General features: G+C 41.7%; 1 protein-coding gene across 3 annotated transcripts in view; it reads left to right on the plus strand.

Annotated features, from left to right (window-relative positions):
• Positions 1 to 26520, plus strand: part of SKAP1 (src kinase associated phosphoprotein 1) — an 862974-nt gene that overhangs the window by 752766 nt on the left and 83688 nt on the right. For 2 of the 3 annotated variants that reach the window (XM_077252209.1, XM_077252208.1), the window contains exons 11-12: positions 14102 to 14217; positions 16514 to 16996. In XM_077252209.1, coding sequence (XP_077108324.1) covers positions 14102 to 14217; positions 16514 to 16630 — 233 coding nt within the window. In that variant the 3' untranslated portion in view covers positions 16631 to 16996. Of the gene's footprint in view, positions 1 to 14101; positions 14218 to 16513; positions 16997 to 26520 lie in introns of those variants that run through there. The other variant, XM_077252210.1, reaches the window with a different exon arrangement.

Raw genomic sequence — 26520 nt, forward strand, 5'->3', positions numbered from 1 at the left:
GTCACAACCCCAAGGCATTTTTAACTAAAAGAGCCATCTTGTGCAGCACTAATGCTCCATTCTGTCAAGGTGGCTCTTTTAGTTGGGGTCCCTTTCAAGGCTGCAATATCCATTTATATAATTTGTCCCTCATACCTGTAGTTTGTCCGGGGGGCATGTCTTTTCCCCCCGTACACAAACGCCTCCCAGCCATCACTCAATACTCCGTGCGCCGCCTCCACTTTCTTCATTAATGTCCCTGGCACCTGCGCTGTAAGTTTTCTTGGGGCATGCGCAGTTTGTGCTGCCCTTCGACTCCCATCACACTATGGGAACTTACAGCGCAGGCGCCGGGGACATTAATGAAGGAAGTGGAGGCAGCGCGTGGAGTATTGAGTGATGGCTGGGAGGTGTTGTGTCTAAAAACTGATTTTGCAGCATTGAAAGGGACCCCAACTAAAAGAGCCACCTTGACAGAATGTAGCATTAGTGCTTCACAAGGTGGCTCTTTTAGTTAAAAATGCTTTGGGGGGGGTGACAGGTACCCTTAAATGATTCTCTTGGTGATTGACTTTCATTGTGGTCCAACAGGTGTCTATTGGGCATTCAGTACTTTTGACAGAGAGAATAGCAATACAGACTGCAATTCTATTTTTGTCAAAAATTCCTAAAACCTTGATGGAAAATAAATAATGCAGATGAAAATAAAGTCCTACTACTGAAGGTGTTATCAGATGTTCTGTTGGTATGAAATGGTATGAAATAACTGAGTACATTCTCTCCTCCCCCACTGGTTCCTCCTGCCATCATCTCTGCTTTTGTTTACATTTTATATACCGCTCTGGCAAAATGTTCAGTTTCTCTGGTTTTTCTCTTTATAGGTATATTTTTGAGTAAAATGTAAATTATTCTTTTATTCTATAAACTTCTGACAACATGTCTTTGAATTTCCAAGCAATACATTTTGTATTTTTTTTCTGACAAAAAAAAATGGTCAAAATTAAAAAAAAAAAAAAAAGCAGTACTTTCAGACCTCAAATAATGCAAAGAAAACAAGTTCATAATCATTTAGAAATTTAGAAGCAACAATACTAATGTTTTAACTCAGGAAGAGTTCAGAAATCAATATTTTGTGGAATAACCATGATTTTTAATCACAGCTTTCCTGCGTCTTGGCATGGTTTCCACCAGTCTTTCACACTGCTTCTGGCGCAAAAATTTAAGCAGTTCTTCTTTGTTTTATGCCTTGTGATTATGCAGCGCCCCAGGGTCCTGGTCGTAATGTCGTTCTCCTATAGGGGGATAGTGATGTTACGTTTGGAGGCAATGAAAGACAACTGAATCCAGGTATCACAAACATACAACACATTTTGCACTCCAGGCCACAAGGGGGAGCTATGCTCCTATTTATTAGGGCACTCTTCACACTTCGGTAAAACTGGTTGCCTGGAGAGGAAGTTAGGCAGTTGCTGGCTGAGCTTGGCTCAGGTAGTTGGTCCCTGACAGGGGTGGGATCCTGTCAGAGGCTGAGACAGAAGGACACGGAGTTGCGCCTCCCAGAAAGAGACACGGAAAGAGAACTGTATTGTAGAGAGGGTGAAGAGGTCGTAGCAAAGGAGTGGATATCAGAGGAGTTCTGCCCTGCACAGGCTGCCTCCTTCTGAGGCACAAGATCCCGGTAGCCAGAACACCGAGGGAGCAACAGTCCCTTGCTCCAGAGACCAGCAGGACAGCTAATTTCACGTTACCTACCCACGCTATACCCAGGAGGCAAGGTGGCACCCACGAGAGGCTGGGGCATGATAGAATCCCTGTAAAAAGCCTCAAGCCACCGGTCATACGGGTTTGTCCTATCCATCTGTGGGACAGAGAGAAAGACATAACATCTGTACATCTTCAACAGTTGTGAGGACCTTATGAGAAGCTTAGAGTAAGGTACTACAACACACTGCGCTAGAGGAAGGCTACTGATTTCTACCTGGATAAGGGAACTCTGGATTTGCCTCCAAACCGGCCGGACTCTGCCTGCCCTGTGGTCTGTGCTCTGGACTGTGGATGCTGAAACCTTCAGTAAAAAGGTAAAGAGACTACAACCTTGTGTCCTCGTTCTTCTCTGCGCCTCTCACCATTCACCATCTATACACTGGGAAGCCCTGAGGACATACTTCACCTGTGGGAAGGTATACCATCTAGCTGCCATAGCATCACCCCATCGGACCCTTTAAAGCAGCGTCGGTCACCCTGACAGGTGGCGTCACTAACACAAACTTTATCCCTTTAAAGACCTTTCCCTTTTACAACGGACGTCCCGAGGGCCACGGACCAGGTCAGCCACCGTGACATCCCCCCTTGAGAACCGAAGGACCCGGTACCGAGTACCCCTTGCCCACAGGGGAGCTCCAATTATCCATCATCCTCTTGATTACATTACAGAGGTTTTCAATGGGGTTCAGGTCTGGAGATTGGGCTGCCCATGACAGGGTTTTGATGTGGTGGTCTCTTAATTTTTGCCACAGCTGTAAATGTGATTGCTGCAGTCAGTCTGTGCCCACAGTGGCGAAAATATCTTCAATATAAATAACTATAATTAATCATCAGTTAATTAAAATACAGACATCACAAGAACCTAATTAAATTATTATGATATTGACTGTCCTCTCATTATCAATTACTATGCTCCAATCTGTATTTTAAAGTCTCATAATTGACTAACATTGATGGGCTAGCCCAGTGATAAGATCGCTGGCTGTCCGATCAGGATCCTTGTCTTAGTCTATGTTCCCACGGTCAGTAATCGGCAGCGCTTTGGAAGCTGAGATAGCAAAACCCTGGTGACAGATTCCCTTTAACATGGCCAGTGGCTTTTCATATAGGATTGTTGTTGTTTTATTTTAACCCCTTCCCGACATACACCATACATATATGCTGCTGGGTTCCCGCAAACCACCTTATAGGCACGGCGCCACGATTACGCGGGCTCACGCTAGTGCCAACTCTATGTGAGAGGTGACACCCTGCAGCAATGCCCATGATAAGTTCTAGCACTGATAGGGGACGTTTAACCACTCTGATGCCGCTGTCAAGTGACAGCGACATCAAGGAGCATCGCAGAGGGAATGAGCTCCCTGTCTGCATTGCAGAGTATCAGACCAGCGATCTCTCAGTATAAGGGCTTGTTCACACTTGCGGATTTTGGTGCGGATTTTTCCGCAGCGGATTTGGAAAATCCGCAGTGCAAAACCGCTGCGGTTTTCACTGCGGATTTTCCTGCGGTTTCTTCTGCGGATTCCTCTGCGGGTTTTCAACAGCACTTTCCTATTGGTGAATGTTGAAAACCGCTGCGGAATCCGCAGAAAGAAGTGACATGCTCCTTCTTTTTTTCCGCAGCAATTCCGCGCGTTTTTTTCCGGGATTTTCCACAATGTGGGCACAGCGGTTTTTGTTTTCCATAGGGTAACATTGTACTGTACCCTGCATGGAAAACTGCTGCGGATCCGCAGCGTCAAAACCGCTGCGGATCCGCAGCAAAAACCGCAAAGTGTGAACATAGCCTAAGGCTGCCGTCACACTAGCAGTATTTGGTCAGTATTTTACATCAGTATTTGTAAGCAAAAACCAGGAGTGGGACAATTAGAGGAAAATTATAATATAAACATATGCACCACTTTTGCATTTATCACCCACTCCTGGTTTTGGCTTACAAATACTGATGTAAAATACTGACCAAATACTGCTAGTATTGCGGCAGCTTACAGTAAGTATGATGTTCCATAGTGGGAAAAGTCTTAAAAAATAAACGTTATTAAAATGTGTACAAAATTTAGAAAAAAAAATCCCAAATCAAAGAAAAATTATTATTCCTTTAACCCCTTCATGACCTTGGGATTTTTCGTTTTTCCGTGTTCGTTTTTCACTCCCCTCCTTCCCAGAGCCATAACTTTTTTATTTTTCCGTCAATTTGGCCATGTGAGGGCTTATTTTTTGCGGGGCGAGTTGTACTTTTGAACGACATCATTAGTTTTAGCATGTCGTGTACTATGAAACGGTAAAGAAATTCCAAGTGCAGTGAAATTGCAAAAAAAGTGCAGTCCCACACTTGTTTTTTGGTTGGCTTTTTTGTTAGGTTCACTAAATGCTAAAACTGACCTGCCATTATGATTCTCCAGGTCACTACGAGTTCATAGACACCTAACATGACTAGGTTATTTTTTACCTAAGTGGTGAAAAAAAATTCCAAACTTTGCTGAAAAAAAAAAAAAAAATGGCGCCATTTTCCGATGCTCGTAGCGTCTCCATTTTTCATGATCTGGGGTCGGTTGAGGGCTTATTTTATGCGTGCCAAGCTGGCGTTTTTAATTATAGCATTTTGGTGCAGATACGTTCTTTTGATCGCCCGTTATTGCATTTTAATGCAATGTCGCGGTGACCAAAAAACGTAATTCTGGGGTTTCTAATTTTTTTCTCGTTACGCTGTTTAGCGATCAGGTTAATGCTTTTTTTTTATTGATAGATCGGGCGATTCTGAACCCGGCGATACCAAATGTGTAGGTTTGATTTTTTTTTTATTGATTTATTTTGATTGGGGCGAAAGGGGGGTGATTTAAACTTTTATATTTTTTTTATTTTTTTCACATTTTTTTTAACTTTTTTTTTAACTTTTGCCATGCTTCAATAGCCTCCATGGGATGCTAGAAGCAGGCACAGCACGATCGGCTCTGCTACATAGCAGCGATCTGCTGTTCGCTGCTATGTAGCAGAAAATCAGGTGTGCTATGAGCGCCGACCACAGGGTGGCGCTCACAGCTGCCGGGGATCTGTAACCATAGAGGTCTCAAGGACCTCTATGGTTACAATACTGAAGCATCGCCGACCTCCGATCATGTGACGGGGGTCGGCGATGCCGTCATTTCCGGCCGGATGCGGTAGTTAAATGCCGCTGTCTGCGTTTGACAGCGGCATTTAACTAGTTAATAGGAGCGGGCAGATCGCGATTCTGCCCGCGCCTATTGCGGGCACATGTCAGCTGTTCAAAACAGCTGACATGTCCCGGCTTTGATGCGGGCTCACCGTCGGAGCCCGCATCAAAGAGGCGCTTCTGACCTCGGATGTACTATCCCGTCCGAGGTCAGAAAGGGGTTAAATACATTGCTTTATGTAAAAAAAAATTTTTAAAAAAAGGACACATATTTGGTATTGCTGTGTCCGGAATTAGCCTACCTATAAAACTGTCCCACGAGTTAACCCCTTCAGTGAACACCATAAAGAAATAAATAAAAAACAAGGCAAAAAACGATGCCGCTGAACAGAAAATGCAATAAAACGCAATCAAAAAGACTAATGTAAATAAAAATGGTACCGCTGAAAACGAAATCTTGTCCCACAAAAATAAGCTGTCATAAACTCCATCAATGTAAAAATAAAAAAGGTATAGCTCTCAGAATAAAGCGAACGCAAAAAGTTATTTTTTCTGTAAAATAGTTTTTATTGTGTAAAAGTGCCAAACATAAAAAAATTATATCAATCGGGTATCGATGTAATTGTACTGACGTGAAGAATAAAGCTTCCTTATCAATTTTACCACATGCAGAACAGTATAAATCCCCCACCGCTCTCTCAAAAAAATTTTTTTAAAAAAAATCCTGAATTGCTGGTTTTTATTCATTCTACCTCCCAAAATTCAGAATAGAAAGCGATCAAAAAATGTCATGTGCCTGTTGCCAGTAAAAACGTTAACTCCTCCCACAAAAAGAAGGCTGTCAAACGACCCTGTCGGCGGGAATATGGAAAAATTATAAATACAGCAATGCAAAAACTAGTTTTGGCAATAAAAAGTGTATTTTAGGGTGTGACAGCTGCCAAACATAAAAACCCAATATAAATCTGGTATTACTGTAATCGCACCAACCTGAAAAATAAAGTTGTCTAATCACTTATACCGCACGAGGAACGGCGTAAAAAAAAACAACAGTTCTTCACCTGCTGATGATTTGTTCATTCTGCTTCCCAAAGGCTCGGCTCACATTTATCCTTCACTCTACGCTGAGTTCTTCCACCTGGGTTTCCATGTAAATCTCTGAAATACGTGATTCAGACAGGCAGAAGATACCTTATGAGGCAGATGGAGGCACTGTGGACGCAGTCTGACCTGTGATCCAGCGGTGTCTGTCTTTTTAGGCGAGCATAAAAGCACGGTCGACCACAGTTTTGTGCACTTATGAAAAGGACAACTCTGAACAGAGGCCAGACGGAGTCCAGAGTAACTGTGCTGCCTGATTATAGTGAATGGATCCCTCAGGGGGTTTCATCTGAATCACGTCACTCGGAGTGCTCAGTGTAGAGTGTCGGATAAATGTGATCCTAAATTATTATGTATCATGTTCCCAATAAAAATTCAACTCAATCCACAAAGAAAAAACAAGTCCCCACTCAGGCCCGTCTTCTGTCATTGGAAATATAGGGGGCTTCCACGTTACTGGTAGTACAATGGCTCTGGAAAAGTGAAATTGCTCCTCACCCGTCAAAAGAAATTCAGCAAATTCTGCACTCCCAAATCCAAATGCCCCCCTCCTTTCTGAGCCCCAATGTGCCTAAACAACATTTAGCGCCCACATGTTTGGCATTTCTGGATGCGAGCCCACCTAATTTATGGGTGCGAATCTCCAGAAGCATGAGCTGGCATAGTGTACTGGTCACTTCAACATTATTTATTATTATAGCACCATTTATTCCATAGCGCTTTACATGTGAGGAGGGGTATACATAATACAAGACAAGTACAAAAATCTTCATCTATACAAGTCACGACTGGTACATAAGGAGAGAGGACATACAGAACATACTGGTCACTGCAACGGCTGTTTGCAATTTTCACTCAGCAACATCCACTACTGCTTGTTTCCGGAAAATACCCATGGAGTCAAAATAGTCACTACACCTGTAGATAAATTCCCAAAGGGGTATACTTTCCAAAATGTGGTTACTTGAGTGGAGATTCTGGTTTCCTAGCACTTAGGGGATCTGTATATGGAGTCCGCAAACTAGGCTAGGAAAATCTGCGCTATAGGAGGCAAATAGTGCTCTATCCCTCCCGAAGCTCGCGAGTGGCTAAGTAGTACTGTACAGCCATATACAGGTTATTTATACATTAAGCAGAAATTGTGGGACAAATTTTGGTGCCATTTTAACCGATTTCCCAGTATGAAAATGTAAAATTTGGAGTTAACACACAATCTTGGTGGTAAACATGTAAATTATTTTTTCTTCACTACCCAATAGTATAAAATTCTGTGACACATCTGTGGTGTCAAAATAAATCACTGCACCCCTATATTTATTGAGAAGTGCAGTTTGTAAAATGGGGTCACTTATGGGTGGTTCTGCTGTTCTGGCACCTCAGGGGCTCTGAAAATGTGACATGGCACCCTCAAACCAGTACAGCAAAATCTGCACTGTAATATGGCGCTCCTTCCCTTCTGAGCTTTGCACTGTGCTTCATAAGTAGTTTTCGACCAAATATGGGGTATCGGTGTACTCAGGAGAAATTGTTCAACACATTGTGGTGTCCATTTTCCTCTGTTTCCCTTGTGAAAATACAAAATCTGGGGCTAAAAAACATTTTTGATGGAAAAATGTGATTTTTTTTATTTTATTTTCACTGCTCCGCGTTATGAACTTCTGTGTAGCACCTGGGGGTTCAAGGTGCTCAATATACATCTAGATAAATTCCCCGAGGGAGTCTAGTTTCCAAAATGGTGAGGGATTTCCACCATTTAGGACCATCAGAGGCTCTCCAAATGCGACATGGTGTCCGCTAATTATTATTCCAGCAAATTTAACCCCTTAAGGCTTCTTTCACACTTCAGTTTTTTGGCGTCAGTCACTTCCGACATAATGACGGATCGACGGATCCCTCACAATAGTTGAAAAAACGGATGTAACGGTTCCGTTTTTTTGACGGATCCGTTACTCGGGGGTTGTATATACTTTTTGGAGCATGCGCAATTGAAAAAAATTGAAAAAACGGATTGGGGCGACGGATCCGCCGAAATGACGGACGCGACGGATCCGTCGCAATCCGCCATTTCAACGCAGACAAAAAACGTTGCAATGACCGTCAATGTCTAGACAACGTCCGCCAAGTTTCGACGGATCCGTCGCGTAACGGATGGAACGGACGACCATCCGTCACAATCCGTCGCTAATGCAAGTCTATGGGGAAAAAAACGGATCCGTCGAAAAAAAAAAACGGATCCGTTTTTTGAGGAAAATGGCGGATTTAGACTGACGCCAAACAACTGAAGTGTGAAAGAGGCCTAAGCCCCGAGGGTGGTTTGCACGTTAATGACCGGACCAATTTTTACAATTCTGCTCACTGTCCTTTTATGAGGTTTATAACTCTGGAACGCTTCAACGGATCCCAGTGATTCTGAAATTTGTTTCTCGAGAAATATTGTGCTTCATTATAGTGACAAAATTTCTTTGATATTACCTGCGTTTATTTGTGAAAAAAATGGAAATTTGGCGAAAATTTGGAAAATTTTGCAATTTTCCAACTTTGAATTTTTATGCCCTTAAATCACAGAGATATGTCACACAAAATACTTAATAGGTAACATTTCCCACATGTCTACTTTACATCAGCACAATTTTGGAATCAAAATTTTTTTTTGTTAGGGAGTTTTAAGGGTTAATTTCTCATTTTAACAACACCATTTTTTTTTAGGGACCACATCACATTTGAAGCCATTTTGAGGGGTATATGTGATACAAAATAACCAAGTGTGGCTGGAATTGAGATGGGACACCATGTTGCTTTTGGAGAGCCACTAATGTACCTAAACATTGAAACCCCCCACAAGTGACACCATTTTGGAAAGTAGACCCTCTAAGGAACTTATCTAGATGTGTGGTGACCACTTTGACCCACCAAGTGCTTCACAGAAGTTTATAATGTAGAGCCGTAAAATAAAATATAATATTTTTTCACAAAAATGAATTTTCGCCCCCAATTTTTTATTTTCCCAAGGGAACCAGAAGAAATTGTACCCCAAATGTTGTTGTGCAATTTGTCCTGAGTACGCTGATACCCCATATGTGGGGGTAAACCACTGTTTGGGTGCATGGCAGAGCTCGGAAGGGAAGGAGCTCCGTTTGACTTTTCAATGCAAAATTGGCTGGAATTAAGATGGGACGCCATGCTGCATTTGGAGAGCCCCTGATGTGCCTGTTATGATCTGGTGGCCCAGGAGTAGCATTGGACGTACTCTGGAGAAGGTGGTATCTATACTGACCGCGGACCCTGAACTTAACACCGCAACTAGAAGTAGCCGTGGGATGTACCTACTGATCCTAGACACCTCGACACAGCCGGAGGACTAATTAACCCTGTAGATAGAAAAGGGAAAACTATCTCGCCTCAGAGAAAATTCCCAAAGGATAGGCAGCCCCCCACAAATATTGACTGTGAGAGGAGAGGAAAAAACATACACAGGCTGAAAACAGGATTCAGCAAAGGAGGCCAATCTAGCTAAATAGGAAAGATAGGACAGAGAACTATGCGGTCAGTATTAAAATACTAGGAAATATCCACCACAGAAAATACAAAAAAAACTCCACATCTAACTAAAGATATGGAGGGTATATCTGCCTCTCCAGAGATTCCAGCTTGACTGCATAAATCCTTACACAGATTAAGCTGGACAAGAAAAAACATGAAATGCACTGAACAATGAGGCCCACAACATGTGGGCTGCAAACAAGCAGAACTTATCTTGGTGAAAAGACCAGGAAGCAGGAGAAACCATGAAGGGATGGGAATCCTCCAGAATACAATGGACAACTGGCACTGACTAAAGGGTGAGGCCAGACTAAATAGCCCAGTCCAGAGTGGACACACCTGATAACTGCTGTGAAGGACAGACAGCAGCACTACCACTTATAACCACCGGAGGGAGCCCAAGAACAGAATTCACAACATGTGCCTAAACATTGAAACCCCCCACAAGTGACACCATTTTGGAAAGTAGACCCCCTAAGGATCTTATTTAGATGTGTTGTGAGAGCTTTGAACCCCCAAGTGTTTCACTACAGTTTGACTCAGAGCCAAGAAAATAAAAATTCTTTTTTTTCCACAAAAATTATTTTTTAGCCCCCAGTTTTGTATTTTCCCAAGGGTAACAGGAGAAATTGGACCCCAAACGTTGTTGTGCAATTTGTCCTGAGTATGCTGATACCCCATATGTGGGGGTAACCACCGTTTGGGCGCATGGCAGAGCTCTGAAGGGAAGGAGCGCCATTTGGAATGCAGACTTAGATGGATTGGTCTGCAGGCGTCACGTTGCATTTGCAGAGCCCCTGATATACCTAAACAGTAGAAACCCCCCACAAGTGACCCCATATTGGAACGTAGACCCCCCAAGGAACTTATCTAGATGTGTTGTGAGAACTTTGAACCCCCAAGTATTTCACTAGTTTATAACGCAGAGCCGTGAAAATAAAAAATCATTTTTTTCCTACAAAAATGGTTTTTTAGCCCCTCAAATTTTTATTTTCCCAAGGGTATCAATAGAAATTGGACCCCAAAAGTTGTCAAATTTGTCCTGAGTAGGCTGATACCCCATATGTCGGGGAGAACCACTGTTTGGGTGCATGACAGAGCTCGGAAGGGAAGGAGCGCCATTTGGAATGCAGACTTAGATGGATTGGTCTGCAGGCGTCACGTTGCATTTGCAGAGCCCCTGATGTACCTAAACAGTAGAAACCCCCAACAAGTGACCCCCACATTGGAAACTAGACCCCTCAAGGAACTTATCTAGATGTGTTGTGAGAACTTTGAACCCCCAAGTATTTCACTACAGTTTATAACGCAGAGCCGTGAAAATAAAAATTCATTTTTTTCCTACAAAAATGTTTTTTTAGCCCCCCAATTTTTATTTTCCCAAGGGTAACAAGAGAAATTGGACCCCAGAAGTTTTTGTCCAATTTGTCCTGAGTACGCTGATACCCCATATGTTGGGGTAAACCCCTGTTTGGGCGCACGGGAGAGCTCGGAAGGGAAGGAGCACTGTTTTAGTTTTTCAAGGCAGAATTGGCTGGAATTGAGATCGGACGCCATGTTGCGTTTGGAGAGCCCCTGATGTGCCTAAACAATGTAAACCCCCAATTCTAAATGAAACCCTAACCCAAACACACCCCTAATCCCAACCACACCCCTAACCACACCCCTAACCCTGACACACCCCTAACCCTAATCCCAACCGTAAATGTAATCCAAACCCTAGCCCCAACCCTAACCCTAGCCCTAACCTTAACCCTAGCCCTAACCCTAATGGGAAAATGGAAATAAACACATTTTTTAATTTTTTTTAATTTTTCCCTAACTAAGGGGGTGATGAAGGGGGGTTTGATTTACTTTTATAGCGTTTTTTTTAGCGGATTTTTATGATTGGCAGCTGTCACACACTAAAAGACGCTTTTTATTGCAAAAAATATTTTTTTGCGTTACCACATTTTGAGAGCTATAATTTTTGCATATTTTGGTCCACAGAGTCATGTGAGGTCTTGTTTTTTGCGGGACGAGTTGACGTTTTTATTGGTAACATTTTTGGGCACGTGACTTTTTTGATCGCTTTTTATTCTGATTTTTGTGAGGCAGTATGAAAAAAAAACAGCTATTCATGAATTTCTTTGGGGGGAGGGGCGTTTATACCGTTCCGCATTTGGTAAAATGGATAAAGCAGTTTTATTCTTCGGGTCAGTACGATTACAGCAATACCTCATTTAGATTTTTTTTATGTTTTGGCGATTTTATACAATAAAAACTTTTATAGAAAAAAGAATTATTTTTGCATCGCTTTATTCTGAGGACTATAACTTTTTTATTTTTTCACTGATGATGCTGTATGGCGGCTCGTTTTTTGTGGGACAAGATGACGTTTTCAGCGGTGCCATGGTTATTTATATCTGTCTTTTTGATCGCGTGCTATTCCACTTTTTGTTCGGCGGTATGATAATAAAGGGTTGTTTTTTGCCTTGTTTTTTTTTTATTTTTTTTACGGTGTTCACTGAATGGGTTTACTAATGGGACATTTTTATAGGTCGGGTCGATATATTGACAGATCGTTGATCTGACACTTTGCTGTGCACTGTCAGATCAGCGATCACATAGGCACAGTAGGGAGACTTACCAACGCTTGCTCTGAGCAGGCGCTGGTAAGCCACCTCCCTGCAGGACCCGGATGCAGCCCCGTGGCCATTTTGGATCCGGGCCTGCAGGGAGGAGGAGGTAAGAGACCCTCGGAGCAAAGCGATCACATCGCGTTGCTCCGAGGGTCTCAGGGAAGCACGTAGGGAGCCCCTTCCCTGCGCGATGCTTCCCTATACCGCCGGAACACTGCGATCATGTTTGATCGCAGTGTGCCGGGATTAATGTGCCGGGGGCGGTCCGTGACCGTTCCTGGCACGTAGTGTCGGATGTCAGCTGCGATAGTCAGCTGACACCCGGCCGCGATCGGCCACGCTCCCCCCGTGAGCGAGGCTGATCGCACTGGACGTACTATCCCATCACTGGGATAGTCCCAGGTCACCTTGACGGGATAGTACGTCCAATGGGATTAAGGGGTTAGCATTTAAAAAGTCAAATGGTGCTCCTTCCCTTCTGAGCCCTGCTGTGTGCCCAAATAGTGGTTTCCCCACACATATGTGGTATTTGCATGCTCAGGAGAAATTGCACAACAAATTGTAAAGGAAGACATTTTGTAAAAAAAAATTTAAATGTTTATTTTTCCTTCCACATTCCATGAAAGGGAACCTGTCACCTGAATTTGGCGGGACCAGTTTTGGGTCATATGGGCGGGGTTTTTCGGGTGTTTGATTCACCCTTTCCTTACCCGCTGGCTGCATGCTGGCTGCAATATTGGCTGCAATATTGGATTGAAGTTCATTCTCTGTCCTCCAGAGTACACGCCTGCGCAAGGCAATATTGCCTTGCGCTGGCGTGTACTCCGGAGGACAGAGAATGAACTTCAATCCAATATTGCAGCCAGCATGCAGCCAGCGGGTAAGGAAAGGGTGAATCAAACACCCGAAAACCCCGCCCATATGACCCCAAACTGGTCCCGCCAAATTCAGGTGACAGGTTCCCTTTAATTCCTGTGAAGCACCTGAAAGGTTAAAAACGTCTTGATGGTGGTTTTGATCACCTTGAGGAGTGCAGTTTTTAGAATGGTGATACTTTTTGGTATTTTCTGTCATATTATCCCCTTAAAGTCACTTCAAATGTGATGTGGTTGGTTTTGTAAATTTTGTTGTAAAAAAGGGCATAAAAATTAAAAGTTTGGAAATTGCAAAATTTTCACCATATTTCCAATATTTTCACAAATAAACGTAAGTCATATCAAACAAATTTTACCACTATCATGAAATACAATATGTCATGAAAACAAATCAAAGTATCAGTGGGATCCGTTGAAGCTTTCCAGAGTTATTACCTCAGTGGTCAGAATTTTTTAAAAAAATGGCCTGGTCAGAAAGGTGAAAACAGGCTTCAGGGTGAAGAGGTTAACATTATGAGTCAACTGTGAAATTGCATATCCGGGTGAAGTGTTACTTCACCCGGATATGTATTCTCCCTAAGTCCTTTGGACTCGTGTCATGCAGCAGCTGATATATGCGATTTTTACATGTTGCTTGGGTGCAAGTTTACCAGGTGAGCTGATCCCTTCCCAGTTTTTCCGCATGTTTTGCAGTTAAAACCCTATTTGGCGCTCTTCTTTCTCCCAGTTTCTACATTTAATTGTGAAAGGTGTGTTGTTAGACTTTTAAATATTTCTGCATAAAATATCAGTCCTGTGTGCTGCAGTGGGATGACACTAATTGGCTTTGATGGTGTGAATAAAAAGCTCATGGGCAGGCAGCTGTAATTTACCAGATTGTGATGTAGATAGAAAATGAATGCATTATGTCACTTCTGTTGTCAATACTGTAAAGATTGGTCATCTTTTTTAGATACAGTAAGTTCTCTGTAGAGGTGTAATATCTCTGTGTTCACAGAATTGACTCTGTGTATTCAGATAAACGTTCTGTTTGTCTTGTCTAATATGTGCACTTGTATTGCTTTCTTCAGCAGGGGAATCTGTAATTAACTATGCAGATTATTACCAGGGACTCTGGAATTGCAAGAGTGACAAGAGTGATGAGCTGTCGTTCCAGCGTGGAGACATTATCCGCATTCTAAGCAAGGTAAAAAAAAAAAAAGGAATAAAGGAAGAAGAGTGTCATATTTGAAGAATATAAGCACATAGAAATCCCTTATGCCATATATATATGTGTGTGTGATTTACCTGCGGTAAGGTAATTTATATAGCACCAATGATAATATGCTGTACATGAGGAGTTACATACAAAATACAAATATCATGCGAGATGAAGAAAAGAAGAAAAGATAATGAGTTCAGATTTGTCCACATTGGGCTTGAGGAAGCGAGAGTAGAAGGAGGAGGATATGGCTGATAGACACTCTGGGATTCTGAGCAGCACAGAGGTGAAGTTTGGGACAGAGAGGTAGATCTGAGTTTCATCAGCATACAGATGGTACTGGATGCCATAGGACTTTGAGTTGTCCCAGGCCAAGGGTATAAATCGAGAAGAGTAGGGGTTCTAGGACAGAGCCTTGAGGAACTCCAAAAGAGAAAGGACGGGATGAGAAGGTAATGTGGGAGTTGGATACGCTAAATGTGCAGTTGGTAAGATATGAGGAGATCCAGGATACGGCAAGGTCTTTGACTCCAAAGGAAGAGAGTATCTGTAGTAGGAGGTAGTGGAATGGTGGGATAGAAGCCAGATTGTAGGTTATCAAAGAGCAAGTTACAGTAGATTAGAAGTGGGAGGAAAGTTCAGCGTGATCATGCGGCTCATCGAGTTTGGAAGCGAATGGGAGCAGCGATATGGGGCGATCGCGGTCGGATCGTAGGATAGCTTTCTGAGGATAAGCGTGATTGTAGCATATTTGAAAGCAGAAGGGAAGGTACTAGAGGTTAGTGATAGGTTGAAGAGATGAGATAGGGATGGGATAAGTGTGGTGGTGAGATTGGGGAGGAGATAGGATGGGGTGAAGTGCACAAGTGGTGAGGTGTGATTTGGAGAGGAGACGAGTAAGCTCTTCAGTGATGTTGGAGAGGGAGGTTATGAGGTAAGGGCATTGGTATGGTATACTAAGGGGTTGTGGTGGTCGAACAATGAAGACTTGCCTTATGTGGTCGATCTTATTTTTCAAGTGTGTGGCAAAGTCCTCAGCAGAGATAAGGGAGGTCGGAGGGGGAAGTGGAGGGCAGAGTAGGGAGTTAAAAGTGTTGAATAACTGTTTTGGGGTTGTAGGATAAGGAAGATACAAGGGTTGTGAAGTAGGCCTGTTTAGCAGAGGTGAGGTCTGATTTGAATGTAAGTGTTGCTTGTTTGAATGCAGTGAAGTCAGTCATGTTACGAATGTGTTTTCTCCTAACACCGCTCCGCAACACTGGACACTTGTTTTTTTAGTGAGGTTATTGTGCCAGGGTTGTCTATTGATTCATCGCATTCTGTCATGCATGAGAGGAGCGACCAAGCCAATACCTGATGCAAGAGTGGCATTGTAGAAAACACTGGCGCTGTCTTTGTTGTGGAGTGAAGATATAAATGCCAGTGGTAGAATAGAGTCAGAGAGTGTGCGAGTGTTTTGATGTGCGAGGTTTCTGCGGGGGTGCGCTAGTTACTGGATATGAGTCGCAGGTGAGGGGGACGGCAATGAAAACGTTAGTATATATTGAAGTGTGTATACACCATTCCCAATAACACAGCATGGAATTTTTTAGTGTTATAGGGCATTTCCGGCTTTAAAATGATTAAATAAAAACATTCTATTTTCAAGACTAAGGCTATGTGCACACGGTGCAGATTTGCTTGCGGATCCGCAGTGGATTGGCCGCTGTGGATTTGCAGCAGTTTTCCATCAGGTTTACAGTACCATGTAAACCTATGGAAAACGAAATCCGCTGTGCCCATGGTGCGGAAAATACTGTGCGGAAACGCTGTGTTGTATTTTCCGCAGCATGTCAATTCTTTGTTCGGATTCCGCAGCGTTTTACACCTGTTCCTCAATAGGAATCCAGAGGTGTAAAACCACAGGTGAAATCCGCACAAAAAAATGCAGGAAATCCGCTGTAAAACGCAGTGCATTTTTCCTGCGGATTTTTCAAAAACGGAATCCGCAATGTGGGCACATATCCTCAAAATAATGCATAAAGCTATATGTATATATATATATATATATATATATATATATATATATATATATACTGTATATATATATATATATATACTGTATATATATATATATATATAATATTTGAAAACAAACAAACCTTCATTTGTGTTCTGTTGGAACAGTGATGTGAATGTGTTTCTACAGTGTTTTTGTTGTTTTAGCATGACTTTCAGCTTCATGTCCATTTACTAAGCATGTGTGGAGCTGCAGACTATTGATGATGCCACACATGCTTAGTTGCAGGATGCCTACAAGCAACCCGGGAATGTGATGTCATTGCTGATATTTTTAACCACTGCGGTGCTGGCATTTGGAGCAGGAGCAGGGAAAATCATAGCAGCCCCAGCACCATGAGACAGCCCCCTTGAAGCAGTCAACCTAGAGAAAAATTAAAGGTGTGGCAACTGGAAAGTGACTCCTTTGAAAAATTGTAATATAGGGAAGCCTATAAGACACCTATGCATTACTAATCTTATAGTTATATTGTAAATAAACAGCCAGGATAAAGTCCTTTATTTGAAATAAAAAAAACACACTTTGTTATTTAAAAACAGACACCGTTATACTCGCCTAATGCTCATTCTATTGAAGCCATCGTCTCCTGTAAAAAAAAAAAAAAAGAAAATAATAAACAACAAAAATACTCACCTAACTCCCATTCTATTGAAGCCGTGGTCTCATATAAAGCAAAAATTAAAAAAAACAACCATATCCCTCACCTATCCGACGTTCTGTTCTACACCATAATTCATGTCTGGGATAAATAGTTTTCAACCTGGATCGTGCCAAGATGCAACTGTCCAGGCTGAAAACTGCAGGAGAATGAGCTGCTGCGAGCGCATCGTCAGTGAGTAGTGTTTACGTCATCGAGGCTACTGCAGGTCACTGAGGCTGCGTTCCTAGCCAGGCCCCTGAACTGCGTTGACTCAAAGCTCAGCGCTGCATTGTGAGACATTTTCTCAGGTTGATATCGGTGATCTCACTGAAGTCACCACAGTTCAGGGGTGACTTCAGGGGTTTATTATTTTCAGTTTTTTACAGGAGGTGAGGGCTTCAGTGGAATGGGCTTAAGGAGAGTATAACTGTTATTTTTAAATAAAAAAGTGAAAGTGTTGGGTTTTTATTTCAAATAAAGGACTTGATTCTGGCTGTGTGTTTATTTACAATATAGGTATATGATTAGTATTGGATAGGCATCTTAGAGACGTCTCTCCATTACTAAACTGTGACCTTGATATCACCGGACAATACAAAAGTGACATCAACCCCACAAATATGACTCCCACTTGCCATCACAGGACAAGTGGAAGAGCCGGGCAAAGCGCCAGAATTGGCGCATCTAATAAATATGCCTTTTCTGGGGCAGCTGCGGGCTGCTATTTTTAGGCTGGTGTTGGCAATATCCATGGCCCCTTACTTGCCTGAGAATACCAGCCCCCAGCTGTCTGCTTTAGCTTGGCTGGTTGTAAAAAATGTGGGGGATGCATGCGCCGCTGGCACTATTTTGCTGGAGGGAAAAAAATTTGGCTGCAGCAAAATGGCGCCGGCACCATTTTGCTGCAGCCACATGTTTTTTCCTAAGCCAACAATATTATATACATTATGTAAAATAGAAGGCATAAGCCCATAAAGATGCATATGTGAAAAAACCACACCACATAAAGACCCCCCAACAGACCCACCCTAGAGCATGAGAATCTCATTAACTGAAAACTACAAATACAGATTAGACAACAACAACAAGACGGATTTCATCAACCCAGGTGCCATGTTTATAGTATAACAGTGGAAACCTGACAGTCTGTGGTTTACTTAAAATCTTGCTGACAGGTTGACTTTAAATAATTAGAAAACATAGGTCTGGGATCCCTCTATTTTTGATAACTAGCATTGCTAACACTGACAGCTGCGGGTTGCAGCCCGCAGCTGTCAGTTTGCCTGGCTGGTTATAAAAAATACAGGGGAATCCACGTAATTTTTTTAATGTATTTACAGCGCAGGCACCAACTAATGAATACTCCCTTCAGCGCAGCATGCTCTCGCAGTTATTAGTGGTAGCAGGCATAGTCTGATGAGAGTAGTAGTCCCATCATCAGACGTCTGTGACTGTAGGCAAATTTTTACCTCCGGTCACAGCTGCAGGCTCACGTGGTCATCTGAAGTGTGGGAGCTGCAGCTCTCTGACAGGCAGTAATGTTCTTCCTGCCGATCAGAGCCACCGGTGTTTATCACGCTGTCATGCTGATAATGGCGAAATATGCCTCGTGATTGGGGTGCCGAACCCGAACAATAAGATGGACTTCCTGGTGAAGTCCATGTTCTGTGTCCATGCCGAACAGTAGGTGTTCGATACCGACCCCGAACTTTATTGTTCGGGTTCACCCATCTCTACTAATAATTATACAATAAATGACCAAAATGTGATTGTAAGCATCTGTGGTCTTTTTTAGGCAAAACTTTGCCCTAAAAGGAGCCCGATAATTATCCTGTCGCCTGTTTGTTCTATTTGATGTAGTCACTTGACCAGAAGTTTGCAAGGACTGATTCAATCCAAACTCTCTTATTGGTGAGAACACAGAAACCGAGTTGTTCCGGTTGTTAAACAATTTTGTGCATCAAAAACACACAACAAAGCTGCAATAATTGTGTCATTTTTTGGGATGAGAATGGTGAGCTCACCTGTTAGGTGGTCCATTGTCCAGGAAGTAAAATATGAGTTAGATCTGACACTTGTTTTTGACTAACTTTTAGTTTCTGAATTCAAAAGTCACCCCAGTTTTTCGCTATCACAACTATTTTTTAAGCTACAGGATACCCTCCCTTTGTCTCCAAAACATTACAAAATGTACATACAATGAAAAATAATGCAAATAATAACCTGACTATAATGTTTATTTAAACCTATTTTGTTCATACAAACAATATTTTGTTACTGTAAGTCAAATTCTGTGCAAGTAGTAAAGTTAGGTAGCAGCTAATGCACAAATGTACACTTTTAGCTCTTCCTGAATTGTTTAATCTGTGGACAATCTCGCCAGATGTTCCAACAATAGTTAGCCACCATATGTACATCCCATCTACCCTAATACCATCCCTCCATGACCTTCAAATTTTGGTGGAAACGTTCACCTTGCTCATCACTGACTGCACCAAGGTTTTCAGGTAAGTTAGCAAGATGGCTATACAGAAAATGCACCTTGATGCTCATGTTGCAAGCAAGCATTTTGTAGTTCTAGAGTTTCTAGACAATTTTGGTGTACTTTTTAGCTTGTGGATTTCCAAGAAAATCTGAAAACCATCAAACACTGGCCTTTATTTTTTCAAATGACAGGCTTGGAAATGCCAAAATGAGGTACTTTAAACTGTCTCCTTCAGTTGGCAAAGCTTTAACAAATTACTTCATGAGACCCAATTTATTGTGCAACGGTGGAACTATAATGTTCTTTCTGTAAAGTGTCTCATGTAAAATATTTGGATCACCAGGCTTGAAGTCAGTTCATGGAGGCCAATTCCTCTACATCCATTGTTTCTCACAAGCTCTGGTGTCCCACATATACAGAAAGCAAAAATACTTGGTGTATGAGTCTTGAGGACCAAGAAGTCGGGGCCCCTGCCCATACTAGTATACATACCTCTCATCCTGCTATATAGGTCCCTTACCCTGGGCTTTATCCTGGTATATTTATCTCCCAACCTGGTATATATGTCCCGTATCCTGGTAATATGTCCCTTATCCTGTGCCCCATCCGTGGAAGCGATGGGAGCACCTGAACTCACTGCCATGCCCATGCGCCCCGTCAAGTGCACGCCGTCGTTAGCTGCTGGCCTCTGATTGGCCGACACAATATAATGTATTGCCATGCACGGATGCAGTTGAAGTTTATGCTTGCTTTGGCAGGGCCCACCCGCATGGGCACGGTCGCGACTTGTGCGGTTACGCCCTTGAATGTACTTTTTTTTTTGCTGCATTTTTTATTTTATTTTATTTTATGGGAATAATTTTTTAAAGCACTCATGATGTGGTTAGAAAAACATTTTAACTTTATTATGCAGATCAGTGTAGTAATTCTTCTGTTTTCCATTAGGTCTATGGCATCACTTGATTAAAAACTGACTAGCTGAATCCTTCTAGGCTCTATGTAGAAACAGGAGTTCAATTTTGTCTTCACAAATCATAAATCACTGCAAAAGTCCCTGGGGGGGGGGGGGGTTGAGGGAGGAGCTCCTGCCAGGAAGTCAGGAAATGAAGAGAGGGATGATAAATGCAGGATAACAGAGACTTCCAGTTTCTACATAGAGCGGATAAAACATAATAATTAACTGGGTAGAAAGGCAAAATGAGCAATTGCAAGTACAGAATACCATATAATGACTGCTGCTTTATGTCAACATAGCAGCCCTTCTTCTGCTTGCCTGCTCTGTTGACCAGGTGTGACTGCTAGCGTCATGCTGACTGACAACTGGCTTCTGATAGTCAGGCAGCAGGAGCCAGCTGTCAATCAGCAAGACATCGGCAGTCACACCCTGTCTACACAGCAGAAAAGAAGCAGCTGCTCTGTCGACATGAAGGCACTGGAAGGCGCAGAATCGCTGGTAGAAGCGGTCTGTGATCTCTGTGCTGACAGAGATAGACAGTGGGCAGAACAGACAGGTTGTTGCTATCTACCTGCCTGTTAGTTCTTAAGTTGATAGTTAAAAAATAAAAAAAGTCCTTATAAAAAACCGGAGACAAGTCAATTTGAACAGAGTCACAGATCAGACTCACTAAAACACGGTGTGTCCAGGAAAACAGCAGACATCACATCGATGACATCCCAGTGCTGTCCTTTTTTGGTAGGAAAAATTTGGATATTTTTATTTTATTTATATATATATATATATATATATATATATATATATATATATATATATATATATATATATATACTGTATATATGAAAAGAATTGATGAAACACAGATGGTTGCAACAGACACATGGACCAACCGGTGATCTAACATACTGATAAAAATGTCCTTTTTTCACATATGAGAAAAAAAACTGATGTCTGAGTGAGGCTTAAGATGATATCAAATGGGGAGAATTTTTTTTACTACTTTTCACAGTAAAAAGTATTAAGAAAAAAAAATTGTATTTGTCACTCTACTCTGAAACCCATAATTTTACTTTTCTATTGAATAAGCTTTGCGAGGGCTTGTTTTTTTTGTGCAACAAATTTTACCTTTTTTTTAAACTATTTTTAATTCGGTTTTAGTCCCACTTAGAGACTTAACCATATGTGAGCACACTCTAATATTTCAGTATTGCAGTGTATTTTGTCTGCATCTAACACATGCTTGAAGTTATGTCAAAGCTCAGTTGTTAATTACAGCTGGGCTACTGTGGGGATCACGCTCTCACTATGACGTACTATTACATTTCACAATGAAACCTGCAAAAAAAAACAGGAGTGGAGCAACCAAAAGTAAAATAAAATGACATTTTATTGAAGACACGTAATACAAAATGAGAAGTAAATTAAATAGAGATATGGCAACAGAGGTAGACGCCACTAAGGGTGCCTAAATAGAAAGGAAATAATTGCCAGCAACCAAAATACATATGCAGGTGACTATCCATAGTCTTTATGCAAATCCAATGTACAAATAGTGAGGCAAAATAATGCATAGAAATAAATGTCAGAACAATTCACAATCCAAGATAGAAGTGCTGTGAAAAATACCTAGATGGCCCAAACAAAACAATCCATTGGATAGATAATATAGCATTACATGGATAGCAATAGACCAAATATCACAAAAGGGTGTTATGGAAATGATGAGACCTTCATGGACCCAATAAAGATTCAAGCATACACCAATGAGCAATGTTTAGACCTATTTAAGAAGCATCCAGGACATAGTGTCTAGGACATAGTGTCCTAATTGAGAGGGTTCTATAGGATAAGTCATGATATAGTATATGTAATGAACATATAGGAAACACCCAGAGATGTGAATTCAAGCCATCATATGAAAAAGTGCTGGCTAGGGTTATATCAAAAATTAGAGGCAAACCCTGTGTGGAAGTCAGACCAGAAGAGCACCCCTGACTCGCGTTTCGCGTTCAGCTTCTTCCGAGGGGTTGGTTTTATTGTTTTTCAGGAAAGCCTTGTACTGTATGGTCTCATTATAGGTCGTTACAATTTACAACCACCTAATATACTTCATCAGGCTGGGATTTTTTTTTGTCCAGCATCTGTCAGATGTGAACAGAACCTGAGCAGGTAAGTAATGTTTGTGTTTACTTACATTTTCTGAAGGAAAAACACAGATCATATGAAGCGTTAATACCTTGTGATACAGTCTACCAAGCATTAAGCAGAGCCTATGCTGTGGATTGATTGATGATATTTTTTAAATCTATATCCCAGACAGTGGAATCTAATTTAGGGGTCTGTAGCAATAGGAGACGCACTAACCTAAGAGGTCACTTCAGGATCACATATGAATTCACCAGACTCGTTCAGCCTTTACAGTGAACACACGTATTAAGTGCATAATTCTGCTTGTCTGAATGACTTCAATATGGTTCTGTCCACATCTGTGCAATCTGCTTTCCACCATAGGTTCTGGTATTTTTAGCGGAAAACGTTGTAGTTTGCATCTTTCTTGCTTTTTAAAAATACACAAGGCCTGATGGGAACCTGACGGACCTCATTACAGGTCATTGAGAGCTGTTAAAGTATATTTAAGAATAGATGAAACATAGCAGTCATGGTTTCATTATCAACACAATTCCTGACACTATTGTGGACAATACATGGACAGGCTACACTTGATGCATGATGGTACATGTTTCACATACTAGAGATGAAAGCTCTACATCTTTTGCCTTTTTTTCAGAGAAATTTATGTTTTGTGAACAATTTTTAAGGCAACAGCTATTTTATGTATACGGCTAACTTACCATAAACTAATGCATCAACTTAATTACTGCACCTATGTACAAACATTGTATTACACTATGCATGTGTCATCTGCTGGGTCTCCGAGACTGGGAACTAGTTTAATTCCCATAATACATTAATTCGGAGATGTAGGCAGTGGGAGGCTAAGGATACTTTCAAGTGAATAAAACTTACAAATCACAGTGAGAAAGGGATCCAACCAGCGTCGGACTGGAGTAGTTTGGGCCCACCAGAGAAAATCATTCTTGGGGCCCACCATGCTTAAGGAGTACTAGCTGCAGAGTCTTCCCTTAGCTTCCATATAGTCAAGCTGATAATCAGGGAATTTTGTCCAACTATATACCTGTCCAAACAATCACCTGACAAACCAGAAAAATGCTCATTTGTTGGGTGCAATGATTCTTATGCTTGATTTAAAATCATCCTTATCGTCAGCATATAATTTTGTGCAAAGTGCTGCCGAGAAAAATTATATTGTATAAGCACAGAAAGATTGTATTAATTAGACATGTGCCACATACACTCACTAGACACAGGACACATACACATCGGTCACAAGCTAGACAAAGGATGCTGTAAGGGTTTTACTCATTTGGGTGCGACAGGAGGAAAATAGGCTCATTCCTTTAATAATTCATGTGGGTTTATTCTTTCATAAACCCCAGAAGCAAAACAGAAAAACAAACAGCCTTTAGATCAGGCAAACAAAATACACAATGTCCATAGCAGGGCTCTGCTCCGCCAGGCCTGTGGGCACACGGGCTGGGGTAGAGTCCAGCACTCAGGCTCGGTCTGTAGCCAAACACACAGGAGGCCTTCTCCCTCCAAACACACAGACCATGTGCCAAACAACAGCCTCCATTATATAGGCTGATAACTAGTGATGAGCGAATATATTCATTGCTCGGGTGACCTCCGAGTATTTGTTAGTTTTCGGAGATTTAGTTTTCATCGCCTCAGCTGAATGATTTACAGCTATTAGCCAGCTTGATTACATGTGAGGATTCCCTAGCAACCAGGCAACCCCCACATGTACTCAGCCTGGCTAATAGCTGTAAATCGTTCAGCTGAGGCGATGAAAACTAAATCTCCGAACCCTAACAAATACTCGGAGGACACCCGAGCAATGAGTACATTCGCTCATCACTACTGATAACCACACGCAGAGGTTAGGTATGTGGGTAGCCAGTCCCACCCATCTCTCATAGCTACCCTTAACCCGGTCCCAGGTGCATCAAAGAGCCTCTTAGTGCTTATGAGCACTAGAGAAAATACTCTAGGTTACATTACAGAGAGCAGTCATCTGTGTGACACAAACCTCCCATCGACTACGCAGCCATTAGTCTCCTTACAATACATACACACCAGTCACGCTAAGCAAAGGATACAAACACACCAGTCACACGCTAGACAAAAGATACATGCACACCAATCACACGCTAGACACATTACACATACACACCAGTCAAATGACATACCCACAAGTCACACACTAGACGCAGGATGCATACAGATCGGTCACATGCTAGACACCTAATATAATACACACCAGACACAGCATACATACCAGTCACACACTAGACATGTGACTACACACCAGACACATGATTAGAGATGGGCGGACCCCTGGATGTTCAGGTCCAGCTGAAGAGTTAGAAAAAAAAAAGTTTGGGTTCAGGTACCTGAACAGTACCCGTATCTCATTTACTTGAATGGGGGGCCCAAACATCGAGTTTTTGCCACTTTGTCATGTGCATATCAGCATATCATCCGACCCTGGATCCAACTAGCTGTAAAGTAAAAGAGGTAGAGAAGTCAGTCTTCTGACTTGAGGACAGCATTGCTAATAACTGTATCAGGTCCCCTAGCAGTTTTTGCACAACTGCACTGACTTCTCGTTATCAACACTGCAAACTACAGTGTGAATTTAGCTCATGATCATCAAGAGTGTAAGTCATCTGATTGTTCCAGCCACCCACACAACAAGGAGAAAGCACCAGTGCCACCACATTAGAATGATCAATGTTTGCCTATTAGGCCAATAGGTGACCTCATTCTAAAATGCATTAGAACTTTGACTTTGTATGACTTCTGCACTTTACCCCTAGAAGTTATGTATAGTATTACAACATACTTTAAATCGGTTTCATTTACCGGCTGTTTGCACACATGAGTTTCAGACGATTGACTAATAGTAAGCTATAAAACTTCTGCTACACTAAGCCTGTCTCGGTGACTGATTTTGTTCTACCAAGCCTGTTTGTCCCAGTTCTCCAGGCCTGACTGTAGGGCGGCACCAGCTGATATCCATATCCTACAATTGTTGTTTGTACTATCTATGGAGTTGTTCTTATAGAAATTATTCTGTTGGGTTGTATCTAGGAAAAAAACTACCTGAACTTTTTACAAGCTGACAATATTTTACAGATTATATATAGAGACACAAAAAGTTTGAATGACTTGCGCAGATACGTGGCAATAATGTTATCCTGATCTCATTACAACCTGTACTATTATGACCCAGAGCTGCAATCACAACTCCATGTTTCACTCCAGAATATGTAATCGTTGACCAGACTGTCCAGTAATCTGCTGTTCATCAAATCGGCGTACTCAGCAGAAATTGCACAACAAATTTTGTAGTCCGTTTTCTCCTGATACCCTTGTGAAAATGAAAAAAAAAATTTGTTCCACAGTAAATTTTTGTGAAAAAATTAAAATGTTATTTTTTTCCCTTCCACGTTGCTTTAGTTCTCATGAAGCACCTGAAGAGTTAACAAACTTTTTGAATGTGGTTTTGAGCACCTTGAGGGGTGCAGTTTTTAGAATGGTGTCACTTTTGGGTATTTTCTGTTATATAGACCCCTCAAACTCACTTCACTTCAAGTGTGAGATGGTCCCTAAAAAAAAGGTTTTGTAAATTTTGTTGGAAAAATGAGAAATCGTTGGTCAACTTTTAACCCTCATAACGTCCTAACGAAAAAAAAAAAAGTTTCCAAAATTGTGCTGATGTAAAGTAGACATGTGGGAAATGTTATTTCTTAACTATTTTGTGTGACACCACTCTCTGATTTAAGGGTGCAAAAATTAAAAGCTGGAAAATTGCAAAATGTTCCAAATTTTTGCCAAATGTCCGCTTTCTTTTTATTATAAATAAATGCAAGTTAGAGCGAATAAATTTTACCGCTAACATGAATATGTCACGAAAAAACAATCTCATAATCAGTGGGATCAGTTGAAGCGTTCCAGAGCTATAACCTCATAAAGTGCTAGTGGTCAGAACTGTAAAAATTGGC

Source organism: Ranitomeya variabilis, chromosome 4, assembly GCF_051348905.1.
Source record: "Ranitomeya variabilis isolate aRanVar5 chromosome 4, aRanVar5.hap1, whole genome shotgun sequence".
Lineage (NCBI taxonomy): Eukaryota > Metazoa > Chordata > Amphibia > Anura > Dendrobatidae > Ranitomeya > Ranitomeya variabilis.